This window comes from Lissotriton vulgaris, chromosome 3_1 (genome assembly GCF_964263255.1).
Source record: "Lissotriton vulgaris chromosome 3_1, aLisVul1.2, whole genome shotgun sequence".
Taxonomy (NCBI): domain Eukaryota; kingdom Metazoa; phylum Chordata; class Amphibia; order Caudata; family Salamandridae; genus Lissotriton; species Lissotriton vulgaris.
The window spans coordinates 427,041,011-427,054,159 of record NC_141689.1 but is presented as its reverse complement, the minus strand read 5'-3'; the positions used below and the strand labels follow the sequence as shown (position 1 = coordinate 427,054,159).

The 13,149-nt window shown below is 47.2% G+C and overlaps 1 protein-coding gene across 1 annotated transcript in view; it reads right to left on the bottom strand.

The window, feature by feature from the left end:
- Window positions 1-7,303: 7,303 nt before the first annotated feature.
- The window catches only part of IL31RA (interleukin 31 receptor A), an 883,863-nt gene continuing 878,017 nt past the window's right edge, over window positions 7,304-13,149 (bottom strand). The window contains exon 16 of the mRNA XM_086960638.1: window positions 7,304-9,714. Within this exon, the coding sequence (XP_086816764.1) occupies window positions 9,175-9,714 (540 nt within the window). The 3' untranslated portion in view covers window positions 7,304-9,174. The remainder of the gene's footprint in view (window positions 9,715-13,149) is intronic.

Here is a 13,149-nt window from a genome sequence, read left to right as displayed (position 1 = left end):
TCTGCATAGGCAACTACTTTGGCTCCCAGATCCTCAGCCAGCTGAATAAGAGGTGTCATTTAAAGATGAAATACCAAGGGACTAAGAATAGACCCTTGAGGCACTCCTGTCAGCAAATCTTGTGATGATGACACAAAATTGGGAATCCAGACTTGTTGAGTTCTCTTTTCCAGGAAGGTTATGGTAACGTATTACATTTAAGGCTCTTTGCCTTGCCCATATTGCCTTGCATGGGCCTGGCCTGGAATATCTTAGGCATGTTTTCCAATGGTATGTTCCGGGTGGATGCATAGGATGCTCCAGGTCTCAAAAACATGTGATAAATAAATTCAGGAAAACCAACTGGGGAGGCCGGCGTTTTGTCATCTTAAAGGCCAAGGAATGGAATGAACTTCCTCTCTCCATTTGAACAATATCAAAACATGGCTGTTCCTTTAACTTCTCAGTTCTCGATCTCTCCCCTGGACTTTAGTGCCTTGACACCTCCTGGTAATTGTTTGTGCTGAATAAATACTTTCAACATAACATCCAAACCTGCAAGCCAATGAGTTGATCGATAGGTTGGGCATGGCCCAGTATTTAAGTAACTCCGACCACACTTCTGGGTAATGGCAGATTACCCTCACTGAGGGGGCATGGAGAAATCTGCCTTCTTCACTCGGGAAGGGCATTACCACTTCCAGGTCATGCGCTTCAGGCTCAATAATTCCCCACCACATTCTTGAGGCTGGTGAACCAACTCCTTGCTGGAATGGAGGCCTTCCCAGCTGCAAATCTAGATGACTTTGCTGTCTTCAGTAACAGTTGGGAGTATGACCTCTTTCACCTCCAGGAAGTACTTCAGGCCCTGCAACAAGCAAGCCTGACTATCAAGCCAGTGAGTGCCAGATAGGGCAAGGATCAGTGGTGGATTTGAGACACTGGGTGGGCTGAGGAATGGTGCAACCCTTCCAGGTCAAGGTGGAAGCCATCCTGGCCTGAAAGTCCCCCAAAACCCAAACAGGTGTCCAAGCCTTCTTGGGCCCTGCTGGCCACTACTGGAGACTCATCATCAAGGGATATGGCTCTCTTGACAGAACTGACTTCAAATAAGCAGCCCAGAAATGTAATCTGGACCGAGGTATGCAAACGGCATTTGTGTCCCTCAAATAGACCATGTGCACAGCTCCTGTGGTCGAGGCTCCTGACCTCTCTTTGGATTTTATCGTTCAGACAGATGCCTCAAAACATGGTATTGGTGGGGTACTGTCTTAAGTGAACAAGGGGGGCCTAGTCTAGCCAGTAGCCTAATTTCCCAGAGGTTACTTCCCAGGGAGCAAAGGTGGAGCACGATAGAGAGGGAAGCTTTCGTGTTGGTCTGGACCCTGAAAAAGTTGTGTCCGCATTTATATGACATGCACTTCTTGGGGCAAACAGACCACTGACCCCTCAGATGGCTAATGCAGAGGATGGGCCAGAATCCAGGCCTGCTAAGGTGCTTCATTTCCTTACAGGGGATGGACTGTAGAGTGGAACACCGACCAGTGGTCGACCACTCGAATGCGGATGGCCTATCAAGGTTTTCTCTGTATTAGTGAGGAGGACCACCTGGATGCTGGGTAGAACCTCCCCACTTTTGACTGGGGAGGGACGCATGTTGAACCTGATACTCATCAGGTAGTGTGTCTGTAAACTTTTAGCTTTTTCTGCCTGGGTTTTGCTTATTCTCTTGTGTGACCACCTGGTAATTCCACACTGTAAGTACAGTGTGAAAGTCTGCACGTCCTTCCTACCCATGTTGAGAAGTGGCACTGACTTGATGTTCTGAAACATGCAAAGATGTAGAGGCAGCACCATGTGTCCAGTAATTCGCAGAAGCAAAGTTTTCTGAAAATATATTCTTCTTTTTATTGATCTTTTTTTAGGGGTGCACAAGACAGCCAACGCGTTTCGCTCCCCACCTTGGGAGCTTCGTCAGGGCAAGGTCAAAAGAAAATGCACAGACAGTAATATAGCACTTGAAATGTGTTGAGGCAATATAAGTGTACGAATCTCTGGAAATTTCTGCCGTTCTGCACGGGGGACTCTGTGTGTACGATATACTTCCTTGAGAACGAGCCGGTTCGGCAGCTTATTAAGGCCTGCCAACCTCCTAAGAAAGACCTCTTCTCTACAAATTTCGAGAGATTCGTACACTTATATTGCCTCAACACATTTCAAGTGCCTTGGAATTTTACCCTACACCCATTTGGTCCCCACGGAGCTCAGTTGAGCACAAATTACTGAGTAGTTTTCAAGAACATTGCTGGAAGCTTTTCTTCTGTTTACCTGGACTCTGACTGAGCTTCATATTGCCTGCCTGACCTGGACCAGTATATTACTGTCTGTGCATTTTCTTTTGACCTTGCCCTGACGAAGCTCCCAAGGTGGGGAGCGAAACGCGTTGGCTGTCTTGTGCACCCCTAAAAAAAGATCAATAAAAAGAAGAATATATTTTCAGAAAACTTTGCCTCTGCGAATTACTTGACACATGGTGCTGCCTCTACATATTTGCAAGCTTTTATCTGGGAACCTAATGAGACCGAACCACAGCAGGTCTTGGAGGTTATCAGCACATGACATTGAACATTTTCTGGGACTGTTGAAGTTGAGGTGCTAATTGCTTGGTCCGCTGTGGAGATCCTCTTTTGTATGTTCTGAAACATGGGCTGGTCTGCCATCGGAGACCAGTGAATGGGCACTGGCATCTATTATGATTAAACTCATGAGCAGCCTACCATTGCAGGCCACTGTATGTATGCACCCGCATCTATGGTGCCTGTGACTACATTTGTAGCCTGCCATTGCAGGCGTGTGCATGCGCACTAACACATTTATTTGTTAAACCCGTGTCCAGTCTGCTTTTGCAGACTTGGGCTGGTACACTAGCAACCCTGGACCATGGGCCTCATTTACAAAAAAATACGCGAATATATGAGGACACCACGCATACCATCACAACACTGTATTTTACATTGTGAGTTTGACAACGCAAGTCGCTACATCGACTTGCGTTGGAGGGCGCTGGATTTAGGAATAGTGTGAATTACTATTCCAACTCCAGTCTACGTACAGTAGGGAAGGTGTTGGAATAGTAATTCACACTATTCCTTTATCTAGAGTGACCTCCAGTGCAAGTCAATGTAACTACTTGAGATGTTAAAACCACAATGTAACCATTACGCGCTGTAATGGTTGCGTGGTAAAGGATGTTTCCCGCCGCAAGCCATTTTGCTGTGCCGAGCTGCATCATTTTAAAAGCACCGGGATGCATACTATTAACAACAGTAAGGGACTATCCGTGTGCTTTGCCTTGCTACGGCGCACAATGGGCTGCAATTCCCCAGTGCAGGCTCCCTTGCGTCATGTTGCAAGAGTGCCTGCGTTGCACGGATGATTGGTTTTGTGCTGGAAGGCATCGCTTTCTGCATAAAAACAATCATTGATGGGATTTTTCTCTTTATATGCATGCTGTAGAATGCAGCACACATAGAAAGAGGAAAAACAAGGAGAAAAGAGGAAAAAAACGAGGAGAAATAAAGGTACACTTGAGGAGACATAGGATTCTGACGCATTCCCAGGTTTCTGAGACTTTGTAAATCTGGGAATATGTTAGGTTCCATGGATGTTGCAAGGGAACACCCACAGCAACACCCATGGAATGCCCCTTTCACTCAGAGTAATATGTAAGGGGCCCATATTTGCTATCCCATGAAAAGTCACACAGGGTGACTTTACGTGGCCTTGTAAATATGGGCAGGCACACTGCTCAGCCGGTGCGTCAAAAAGGTGATGCACCAGTGGTGCAATGACTTTGTAAATGAGGTCCTATATGTCCAATCTGACATTGCAGGTCTTTATGCACGCTAGCGTACTTTCGCCCAGGTAGTGAGGAACACCAGTATGTATTTTCTGTACTCATGAGGCTTGCGCTAACCATTGGTTAGCATGGGGAAGTTGTTGACATTACTTTGGGCTGCAATAGTAGATTACAGAGGAGCAGCCTCATGATGTTTCCTATCAATGGATTCGTAATGCCAAAGTCACTTCCAGTGATAAAGGGGTTTTCGCACAACTCGCTTAGAAATGCCTCTTATAGAATATGGACATTTCTATGCTCCAAGAGCCTCATTATGAAAAGTGTTGCACCTCTGGCTAAAAACAGCGATGCAACACTTTTCAATGCACCCTCCTTGCGACACCAAGGATGCACCGTATTTACAGTACAGCGCTCCTTGTCACAAGGGTTGACCAGATATGTCAGGAATCCTGATGTACCGGGTGGCGCAGTAATGGCACATTGCCGGAGTGCATCGCAAAACAGACGCAACTCCAGCAATGTGTTATTACACATGGCTGAGTCCCATGTAAAAGGGCCTTTGTCAGCCCATATGCCTGCTGTGAAGTAGGCATAAGGATTTGACGCAGTGAACTTGTAGAAGTGGCGCAATAAAATCTCAGACTTCACTGCGCCACTTCTTTTTTACAGGGGAACGCCCACCCTGCAAACATTATACCTGAGGCAGGTATAATGTAGTGCAGGGGATTACAACGTGACGCATCTGCTTAGATGAGTCACTTTGTAAATGTGGTGCAGTGTGGCACATCGTTTACGCCGCTGGAGCGTTGCAAAAAAGTCATGCAACAGTGGCATAAGACCTCATAAATAAGGTCCCAAGAGTCTTATGTGCCATGGTGCCCGGCTACGGTGGACACCAGGTGTCAGGGGAGCACATCTGTGCATTCCCCAAGTGACAGCCACAAACCATCGGCATTCAACGAGAACGGCAGACCTCTGCCAATTGAGGGTCGAATTAGATACATTGGAGAGAGATGTTTTCACACTTAGCCTCTAGGGGCTGGACCATGGCACCACTAAAGATTAAGACATGCGTTCCACAGCCCATTTCTGACAGGCCTATAATTTAGTGGAGACATCTGTGGTTCAAAAAGAAACCACTTAAATCACCCATAACTTCAAAGACATATGACAGTATAACTACTGGTCCAATCCTTCAGCAAGAGGTAAGATACGCTTGTGGGGATGCGGGACTGGAGAACCCGGACTGCGTAGTGCACATTGAGGATGACTGCCAGTGAAGGGGACTGCGTGCCCTTTGGTATAGTGGCTGGCCTGAGCTGATGACCTCCTTAAGTGTGCTGTCCAAGGGACCGACCACGGGCCTCCTGTTCTCCTGAAGATTTCAGGGGCATCAAAGGTTTTCCCACGAGGGACCCACACCATCTACCTCTAATAACTGGAAAATGGTGCCCTCTCAAGTGCCCACATTGGCTACTGAATCCCAACTGGTAGTGTGGTCTGAGTGTAGAACTAAAACTTGTACCTGGAGACTGGATTGTCAGTTGCAGTACCCCAGAAATGTTATCTGCATCTAAGGCGTGTGGTTCCTGTACTGCAGGGACCCTGACAAGCATAAGCGTCTAATTGGGGAAGAGCGTATTCATTGGTTACAGGACGCTGCGTGGCCCATTTCATTGATCGTGGCACATCTCTCTCGTGTGATATGCCAATTGCTTGCTCATTGCATGTGGTGTCTGACTCGCAGGATGCGGCCCTCAGAGTTGGGGATGTACCCGTAGTAGTGCCACATTCTACCTCATGTGGCTCTGCTGAGCTTGAGTCTGTGTATGTATGAACAGACTGGTGTGGTGCTACCTGTATCATTGGGCACCAGATGTTGTGACTCATTTCCAGGAAGGTATAAAATTGCAACTCTTCGTGTGTGTGACCGGAATTGCTTGGTGAAGCCCATCTCAATTTGCACTGGTCACTGTGCCTCATTTCCAGGGAAGTACAGAATTTGCAACTCTTTGTGTTTGAAATCCCCCACCCATACCCCTAGAGACGCCACCCAACAGACCCTACATACCTGGACCCCCCCTCACAACAGAAGACACCCTAAAGACCATGAAGAGCATATACTCTGGAGCACCTTCAGACCCCTGCCCGCCACACATCTTCCACAGGGCTGCCACAGCCGACGCACCCGAGCTGCGTCAAACCATCAACTGCTCCTTTAAAACCACCACATTCCCCAACAACTGTAAGGATGCCGAAGTCAACCCCCTTCTAAAGAAATCCTCTGCAGATCTGACGGGCCTCAAGAATTTCAGGCCCATTTCACTGCTTCCTTTCGCAGCCAAGGTCATCGAAAAAGGCTATCAACACCCAGCTAGCACACTTCCTCGAAGCCAACATGATCCTAGACACCTCTCAATCCAGATTTGGCAGCAACCACAGCACCAAGGCTGCCTTCCTCGCTGCCACAGACGACATACACGCCCTCCTCGACCAAGGCCAAACTGCAACCCTCATCCTCCTGGACCTATCAGCAGCCTTCGACATTGTCTCCCACTGTACACTAGCCACTAGACTCTAGGCCCTAGACAAGTTATGCTCATTTCTCACGAGCAGAACACAGTTCCCGCCCTTCCTCTCAGAACCAACAGAGATCAGATGCGGAGTACCCCAAGGATCTGTCCTCAGTCCCACCCTCTTCAACATCTACATGGCCCCCCTCGCAACCTTCATCAGAAACTGCGGGCTCAACATCATCTCCTATGCTCATTCTCTCCCTCAGCAAGGAACCCAACATCACCAGGCACAACTCCCAAGAAGGGATGAAAGCCGTGCCACCTGGATGTAGAACAGATGCCTGAAACTTAACTCAGAAAACAGAAGTCCTCATCCTCGGCCCCATCCCTCCACATGGAACAACGCCTGGTGGCCCCGGGCCCTCGGAAACCCAACTACTCCAATAGACCATGCACGTAACCTCTGCATCATACTGGGATCATCGCTTACTATGAATTGCCAGATCAACTCCATCTCTTCTGCATGCTTTATCACCCTCCACATCCTACATAAAACATTCAATTGGATCCCCTCCGAAGCCAGGAAAATGGCCCCTAACTCCCTCATCATCAGCAGACTGGACTACGGCAATGCTCTCTATGCCAGAATCAACAAAAACTCCTCAGCAAACTCCAGACCATCCAGAACGCCACAGCCAGACTAATTCTCGATATCCCACAGAGCAACCACATCACCCAACACCTCCGTGACCTCCACTGGCTCCTCGTAGAAAGAATAACTTTCAAGCTGCTCACACATGCCTAAAAGGCCCTCCACAACATTGTACTTCTATATCTCAACTACCGCATCTCCTTCTATGCCCCCAAGAGAAACCTCCACTCTGCCGACCTCTCCCTTATCACCGTCTCATACTTCTACAGGACAAGATAGGGTGAAAGGTCCTTCTCTTACCCCGCAGCCAAGACCCTCTCTACTTCCGGCGAAACCAGACACTGCACCAATTGATGAAAGGCCTCAAGACCTGGCTCTTCGCATGACCCAAACGGAACTGCTCTCACCCTCCCCTCAGCACCTTGAGACCCTAATGGGTGAGTAGTGCCCTCTACAAAACCCTGATTGATTGATTGAAATCTGATTGTCTGGGCATGATCCTTATCAATTTGCACCAGTCAGGGCACCTCCTCCTATTGAGAGGGTCCCTTGTGTTACTCCTCATTCATCGGTTGTTCCCTTTTGACCCTCATCACAGCGGACCAACTGCCCTCTCCACATCTGGCCCCTCCTGAAGACATCCTGGTGCCATGTAGTAGTGAGTGAGATTGACTGGGTTGAAAGTACGCTTTCAAGACAGTTCAGAATTGGATTATGAGGCTATGCGACTCCATTGTGTTTTGAGAACTGTGGATAACATTCCCAAGTGGCTGCTAAACTCCCCTTGTTTATGTCAACTTTCTAATTAAAACTTGTTACGTATTCCCAACAGCTTTCTGAGGACCTAGACTAAGCGTGACTTTGCTGCATGCTGCCTATTGTCTGGGAGGAGGGGCTGGTTATCTTCCATCTGGGCATATAGGACCATCAGGATGAACTAGAGTGTGGAGGGAGGCTGGGGCCACTGAGTCTGTAGGGTGTTATCCATTGACATGCTGGGTACCAGTAGCACTGCGTTAGTGTGTTCAGTGCGTATGTGTGCAAAAGCGTTCCATAGGGACTGGTCTGATACCTGTTGCACTTGGGGAGAAGTGCAGAGTGACTATGTGTGAGTGAGAGAAATAGTCTGCACACCGTCTGTGATTCACGACAATAGCTGGCGTGCCGTATTACATGTTGATTTCATGCCATAAGGACAATATATTTGACATTGGGTTTACCCGTGTGGATCTGGCCCACGGTGCTGCTAAAAAGTGATCTAATATTGCTTATGTATATATTTTTTATTTTGTTGTGAAATGGGGTGTAACCTATAACTTTGTGGGATTGTATTATCAGGAATCCTAGGATGGGCCTGGGGTGGACAGCATGTCTCACCGCATAAGGGTGCTCTCTCATTTGGGGGGTTAGATTAGGAATTGTCCAAAGTGTGCATACTATTGATATCATACCCATACAAGTGGGCCTAGTACTGCTTCTAATATTTTCAAATATGTTTTATACCCAAAAGAATATGATGTTCATGTTATAATGATTGAATATGTGTGTTGAATACAAACGTTATTTACATACATCCTGTGATAAAGTCTCTTTTGTGATAATCAGTGTATTTATCGCAATTAACTGCTGTTCCCTTTCTTTACATATTGCCTCTGAAAATCAGCCTGACTGCTCAGTGCCAAGCTACCCAAGAGTGAGCACAGGTTATACAGTGAGTGTAATAATCCGTCCATGACAGGAGCAGTAGGTTCTGCCTGGCTGGGGTCATCCATGCAGCCAACCAGAAAGTGGAGGTTCCAACAAAGGTCAATAAAACTGATATCATTCCGCCATCAGTTAAGCATTGCTTCATTCCATGGCACAACAATAAACATTTTGACTAAATCATAAACAAGAGAGACCTTCTATGAAATAAAATAGATGTATATTTTGAACGGGATTGTTCTTATTTGGTATCAAACGCGAAAACAATCTGTTTGTCGATCACCTATTGCAAAAACAATACAGTTTGTCTTTTTTTCCATTGCTTTCATTTCTAGCCTATTATAAAAATGTAGGACAGTGATAGTGTGCACGAGGACCACCTGCTCATTTTCACTTTTCGGAAGGCTCTCCAATGAGAATTTCTCTGATTCTAATTTATCTGTATCCATTCTCTTACTCACAGCTTAATACACCACTCTAAGGCCCACCATATCTGTGGTTACATAGTTTTCTCCTATACCCTTCTGTGGGCAAGGAGCTATTATCATTAACTGATGGTTGTTTCCTGTTCCAATTTGGTTGGAGCTATTCCCAGGAAATATGAATTCTCGTGTAATGACTGAATTCTTCAAATAGGGGTTGAAAGCAGCTTTTTCCATAAATATCTCCTCTTCAGCTGTGTACTGAATACTGTCCTCTTCATAAGGTAAACCTTGAATCAAACAGCTCCCGGACACATTTATTTGTTCCCCTGGTGTGTCAGATGATAATTGACTCTTGTAAATTTTCTCTGCAGATATGTAGGACAGGGGAGATGGAGGTTTTGCAAAATCAATCTCTTTCCAGTAATGAGAATTATGTTGTCTGCTTGTTGATTCCAAGAAGTTCCTAGGATATTCTTCAATGACTTTAGTATTATTTCCATCAGTGCAAAGGGAATCCAAAACATTGATATTTTCATCATTTACAATCCCATCAGGCTGAATGTACAGCAGAGGAGTAACCTGTCAATAGGAAAAAAATCATTTAATTATTTGTCAGCATTTTATTTAAATATATACATCTTCTGCAATTAATTAAACAAGAGTGTCCCCGTGCACACCTACTATTGGATTTTTTCATTTCTGATCTACTCAAATAACTAACAGCCTGATTCATGTACGGGCCGTTTTGCGTGTCCCTAATAGCGAATCATAGCGATTCGCTATTGAGGACACGCAAAACGGCATTCATGTAGGAATTGCTACTTAAATAGCGATTCCTACATGTTCTTTATTTGCGAGTAGCAATTTGCTACTCGCAAATACTCCCCATTCATTCCTATGGGCCAAGAGGCCCATTGGAATGAATAGGGATTTGCGAGTAGCAATTTGCTACTCGCAACTGAGATAGCGATTTTAAGGGTGACAGGGGTGTCCAAAGGACGCCCTGTAGCACCCCTAAAATGCACTTTTGGACAGGTGTTGCGCACACACATGTCCAAAGGACATGTGTGTGTGCTACATGCAACTTTGAAAAATGCTTTTAAAAGCATTTTTCTGAGTTTCTGCTATTTACCGACAGGTCTGACCTGTCGGTAAATAGCGGCCCCAAATGTCCAATATCGCTATTTTGTTGTTATGTTATGTTATGTTAAATTGGGACTTGTATAGCGCAACGGCTACTCCAAAGGAGTGTCCCGGCGCTTTGAGCTCCAAACCAAAAGTGGGACAGGAAACATAACAATAACAGAGAAAAGGGCCACAGAGGGGAGAGTTATCCGGCAAACAGCCAAGTTTTCAAGTTTTTCCTGAAGACAAGCAGATTAGAAGTGCTCCGCAGGGACAACGGCAACGAGTTCCAAAGCTTAGGAGCAAGAAAGCTAAAGGACCGGCCGCCTAGCCGAGCCTTTTTGATACATGGGACCCGAGCCAAGGCCAAGGTTTCTGACCTAAGGGAGCGTGCCGGTCGATAAAAATCAAGCCTCCTCTGAAGATACTTGGCCCCAGTGCCATATAAGGCCTTGTGGGCGAGAGTCATGGTCTTAAACAGTATCCTCTTCCGCACCGGGAGCCAGTGGAGGGATGCAAGAAGATTAGAGGCACTAGTCCGACGATGAAGGCCAAAGATGGCACGCGCAGCAGCGTTCTGAGTGATCTGCAGGCGTTGGAGGAGGTATTCAGGCAGGCCCAGATATAGAGCATTGGCATAGTCCAATCTGGACCCTATGAGGGCCTGAACAGTGATCCTCCGATGTTGCTCCGAAAGTAAGGGGAAAAACTTGCGCAACATTCTGAGGATGCCAAAACAGGTTCCCGTAAGGGTAGAAACCTGGGATTTGAGCGACAGCTCATTATCGATTTTGACTCCCAGGTTCTTGGCCCACTTAGATGACTGTGTGGGAGGGAACTTGTCATCAGGCCACCAGCCTCGCCAGTCTGGTTCAGAGGGGCATCCGAAGAATAGTATTTCGGACTTATCCGAGTTGCACTTGAGGCTGTTTTGTGAAAACCAGCTAAAAACAGCCCCAAGGCACTCGCGGATCCCTTCACCATCAAACTCTTCACCCTTACGACAGGTGAAGAGGAGCTGAGTGTCGTCAGCATAAGAGACGATCCGGGCCCCATGGGACTCCGCCAATGTCGCCAGAGGGGTCATCAAGATGTTGAAAAGAGTGGGGCTCAGGATAGAGCCCTGAGGCACTCCGACTCCCAATGGCGGCATCTCGGCGGATCCGGGTGGAACCCAGACCGTCTGGCGGCGGCTGGCCAAAAAGGAAGAAAACCAATTGAGCACCGTCCCCCCTAGCCCGATGTCATGGAGCCTAGTGAGGAGATCCTCATGGGGGACGGTGTCAAACGCCGCCGACAGGTCTAGCATGACTAACAACACCCTGCCTCCCATATCCAGCACCTCTCTGATGATCTCCGAGACTTCCAAGAGCGCCGTCTCGGTGCTTAAGTTGGAGCGGAATCCCGATTGGGATTCATGGAGCAGATCATTAGACTCCAAGAAATTGGAGAGCACGCCATGTACGTGCTTTTCCAAGATCTTGGTCAGTGCTGGGAGGAGCGAGATTGGTCTATAGTTGGAAGGTGCCTCCGGGTCAAGATTGGGTTTCTTGATCAGAGGAATGACCATGGCTTGCTTCCATGTCGGAGGCAGAGAGCCCTCGCTCAGAGATAGATTAAGGATGGGATTGGCTATAGGATTTATAGCATCAGCCACTCTCGCCAGAAATTTTGCCGGGCAAGGATCTAATGGTGAGCCCGACTTAAGGTTCCTCATCAAGGTTAAAGATGTGTCAACCGAGAGAGGAGGAAAATCGAGCAGAACTGGGCCCGGTGGAGACAGAGGCGCTGCCTCAATCGGCCTCACAGACACATTATCCGGATCTCTCTGCGGAAAGGAGGCCTGGATTTGCCTGATTTTGGTGGTAAAAAAGTTGGCAATAGTGTTAGTCCAGGTCTCTGTCGGGGCACTCTGAGTGGAGATAGACCGGGGGCCAGTGAATTCACGCACGATTGAGAAAATCTCCTTACAGGAGTTGGCAGCGTCATCAATCCTTTTGGCGAGATATCGTTTCTTGCTCTGAAGAACAAGATCATGGTATGCCTTCATCGTTGTTTTATAACGTTGTTTAGCCTCAAGCTCATACTGGGCTCTCCATGCACGCTCTACCACTTTACAATGCCTGCGGGCAATGGCTAAGTCCTCCGTGAACCAGGGATCAGAAACCCGTCGAGCAACGGACCTGGGTGGCTGGAGGGGAGCGAACTCATCGAGTCTGGCAAGGAGCCATGATTGTAAGCTCTCCAGATCTTCCTCCAGATCCCCAGTGCAGACCACAGGGTGATCAATTAAGGCATGTGTGAGCATGTCCGAGGTCACCCTGTGCAGTGTCCTGTAGTTGCTGCCCTGCTGTCTCGTGGTTCTAGCAGGGGGGGCCGGGATAGAATGTATTTCAAAGTGGGCCAGGAAATGGTCGGACCAAACGATTGGCAAGAGTGTGACATTCATGATAGGTATGGTGGAAAAAACCTGATCAAGTGTGTGGCCTTTATCGTGGGTGGGACCAAAAAGATAAGAGGAAAGACCCAGGGTAGATGTAATATCCAGCAATTTGATATTGGATGTAATATCCAGCAAGTTGTGTGTCATGAATAGCATTTAAGGAATCTCTATTAGAGATTCCTTAAATGCCATTCCACGCAAATATGCGAATTCTTAAATAGCGATTTTTGCATTTGGTTTCATGAATACCAAATGCAAAAATTGCGCTCGCAAAGGGCCAGATTCTGAGAATCTGGCCCTTTGCGAGTGCAATTTAGCTACATGAATCAGGCTGTAAATGAAAGGAGGGTTCAGGCTCCACCCAAGTTAATAGATGTTATCACCTTGGCTGGCCCCTATGGAGGCTATTACGCAGAATACAATAAACATGATCCTGGGTGAGTTTG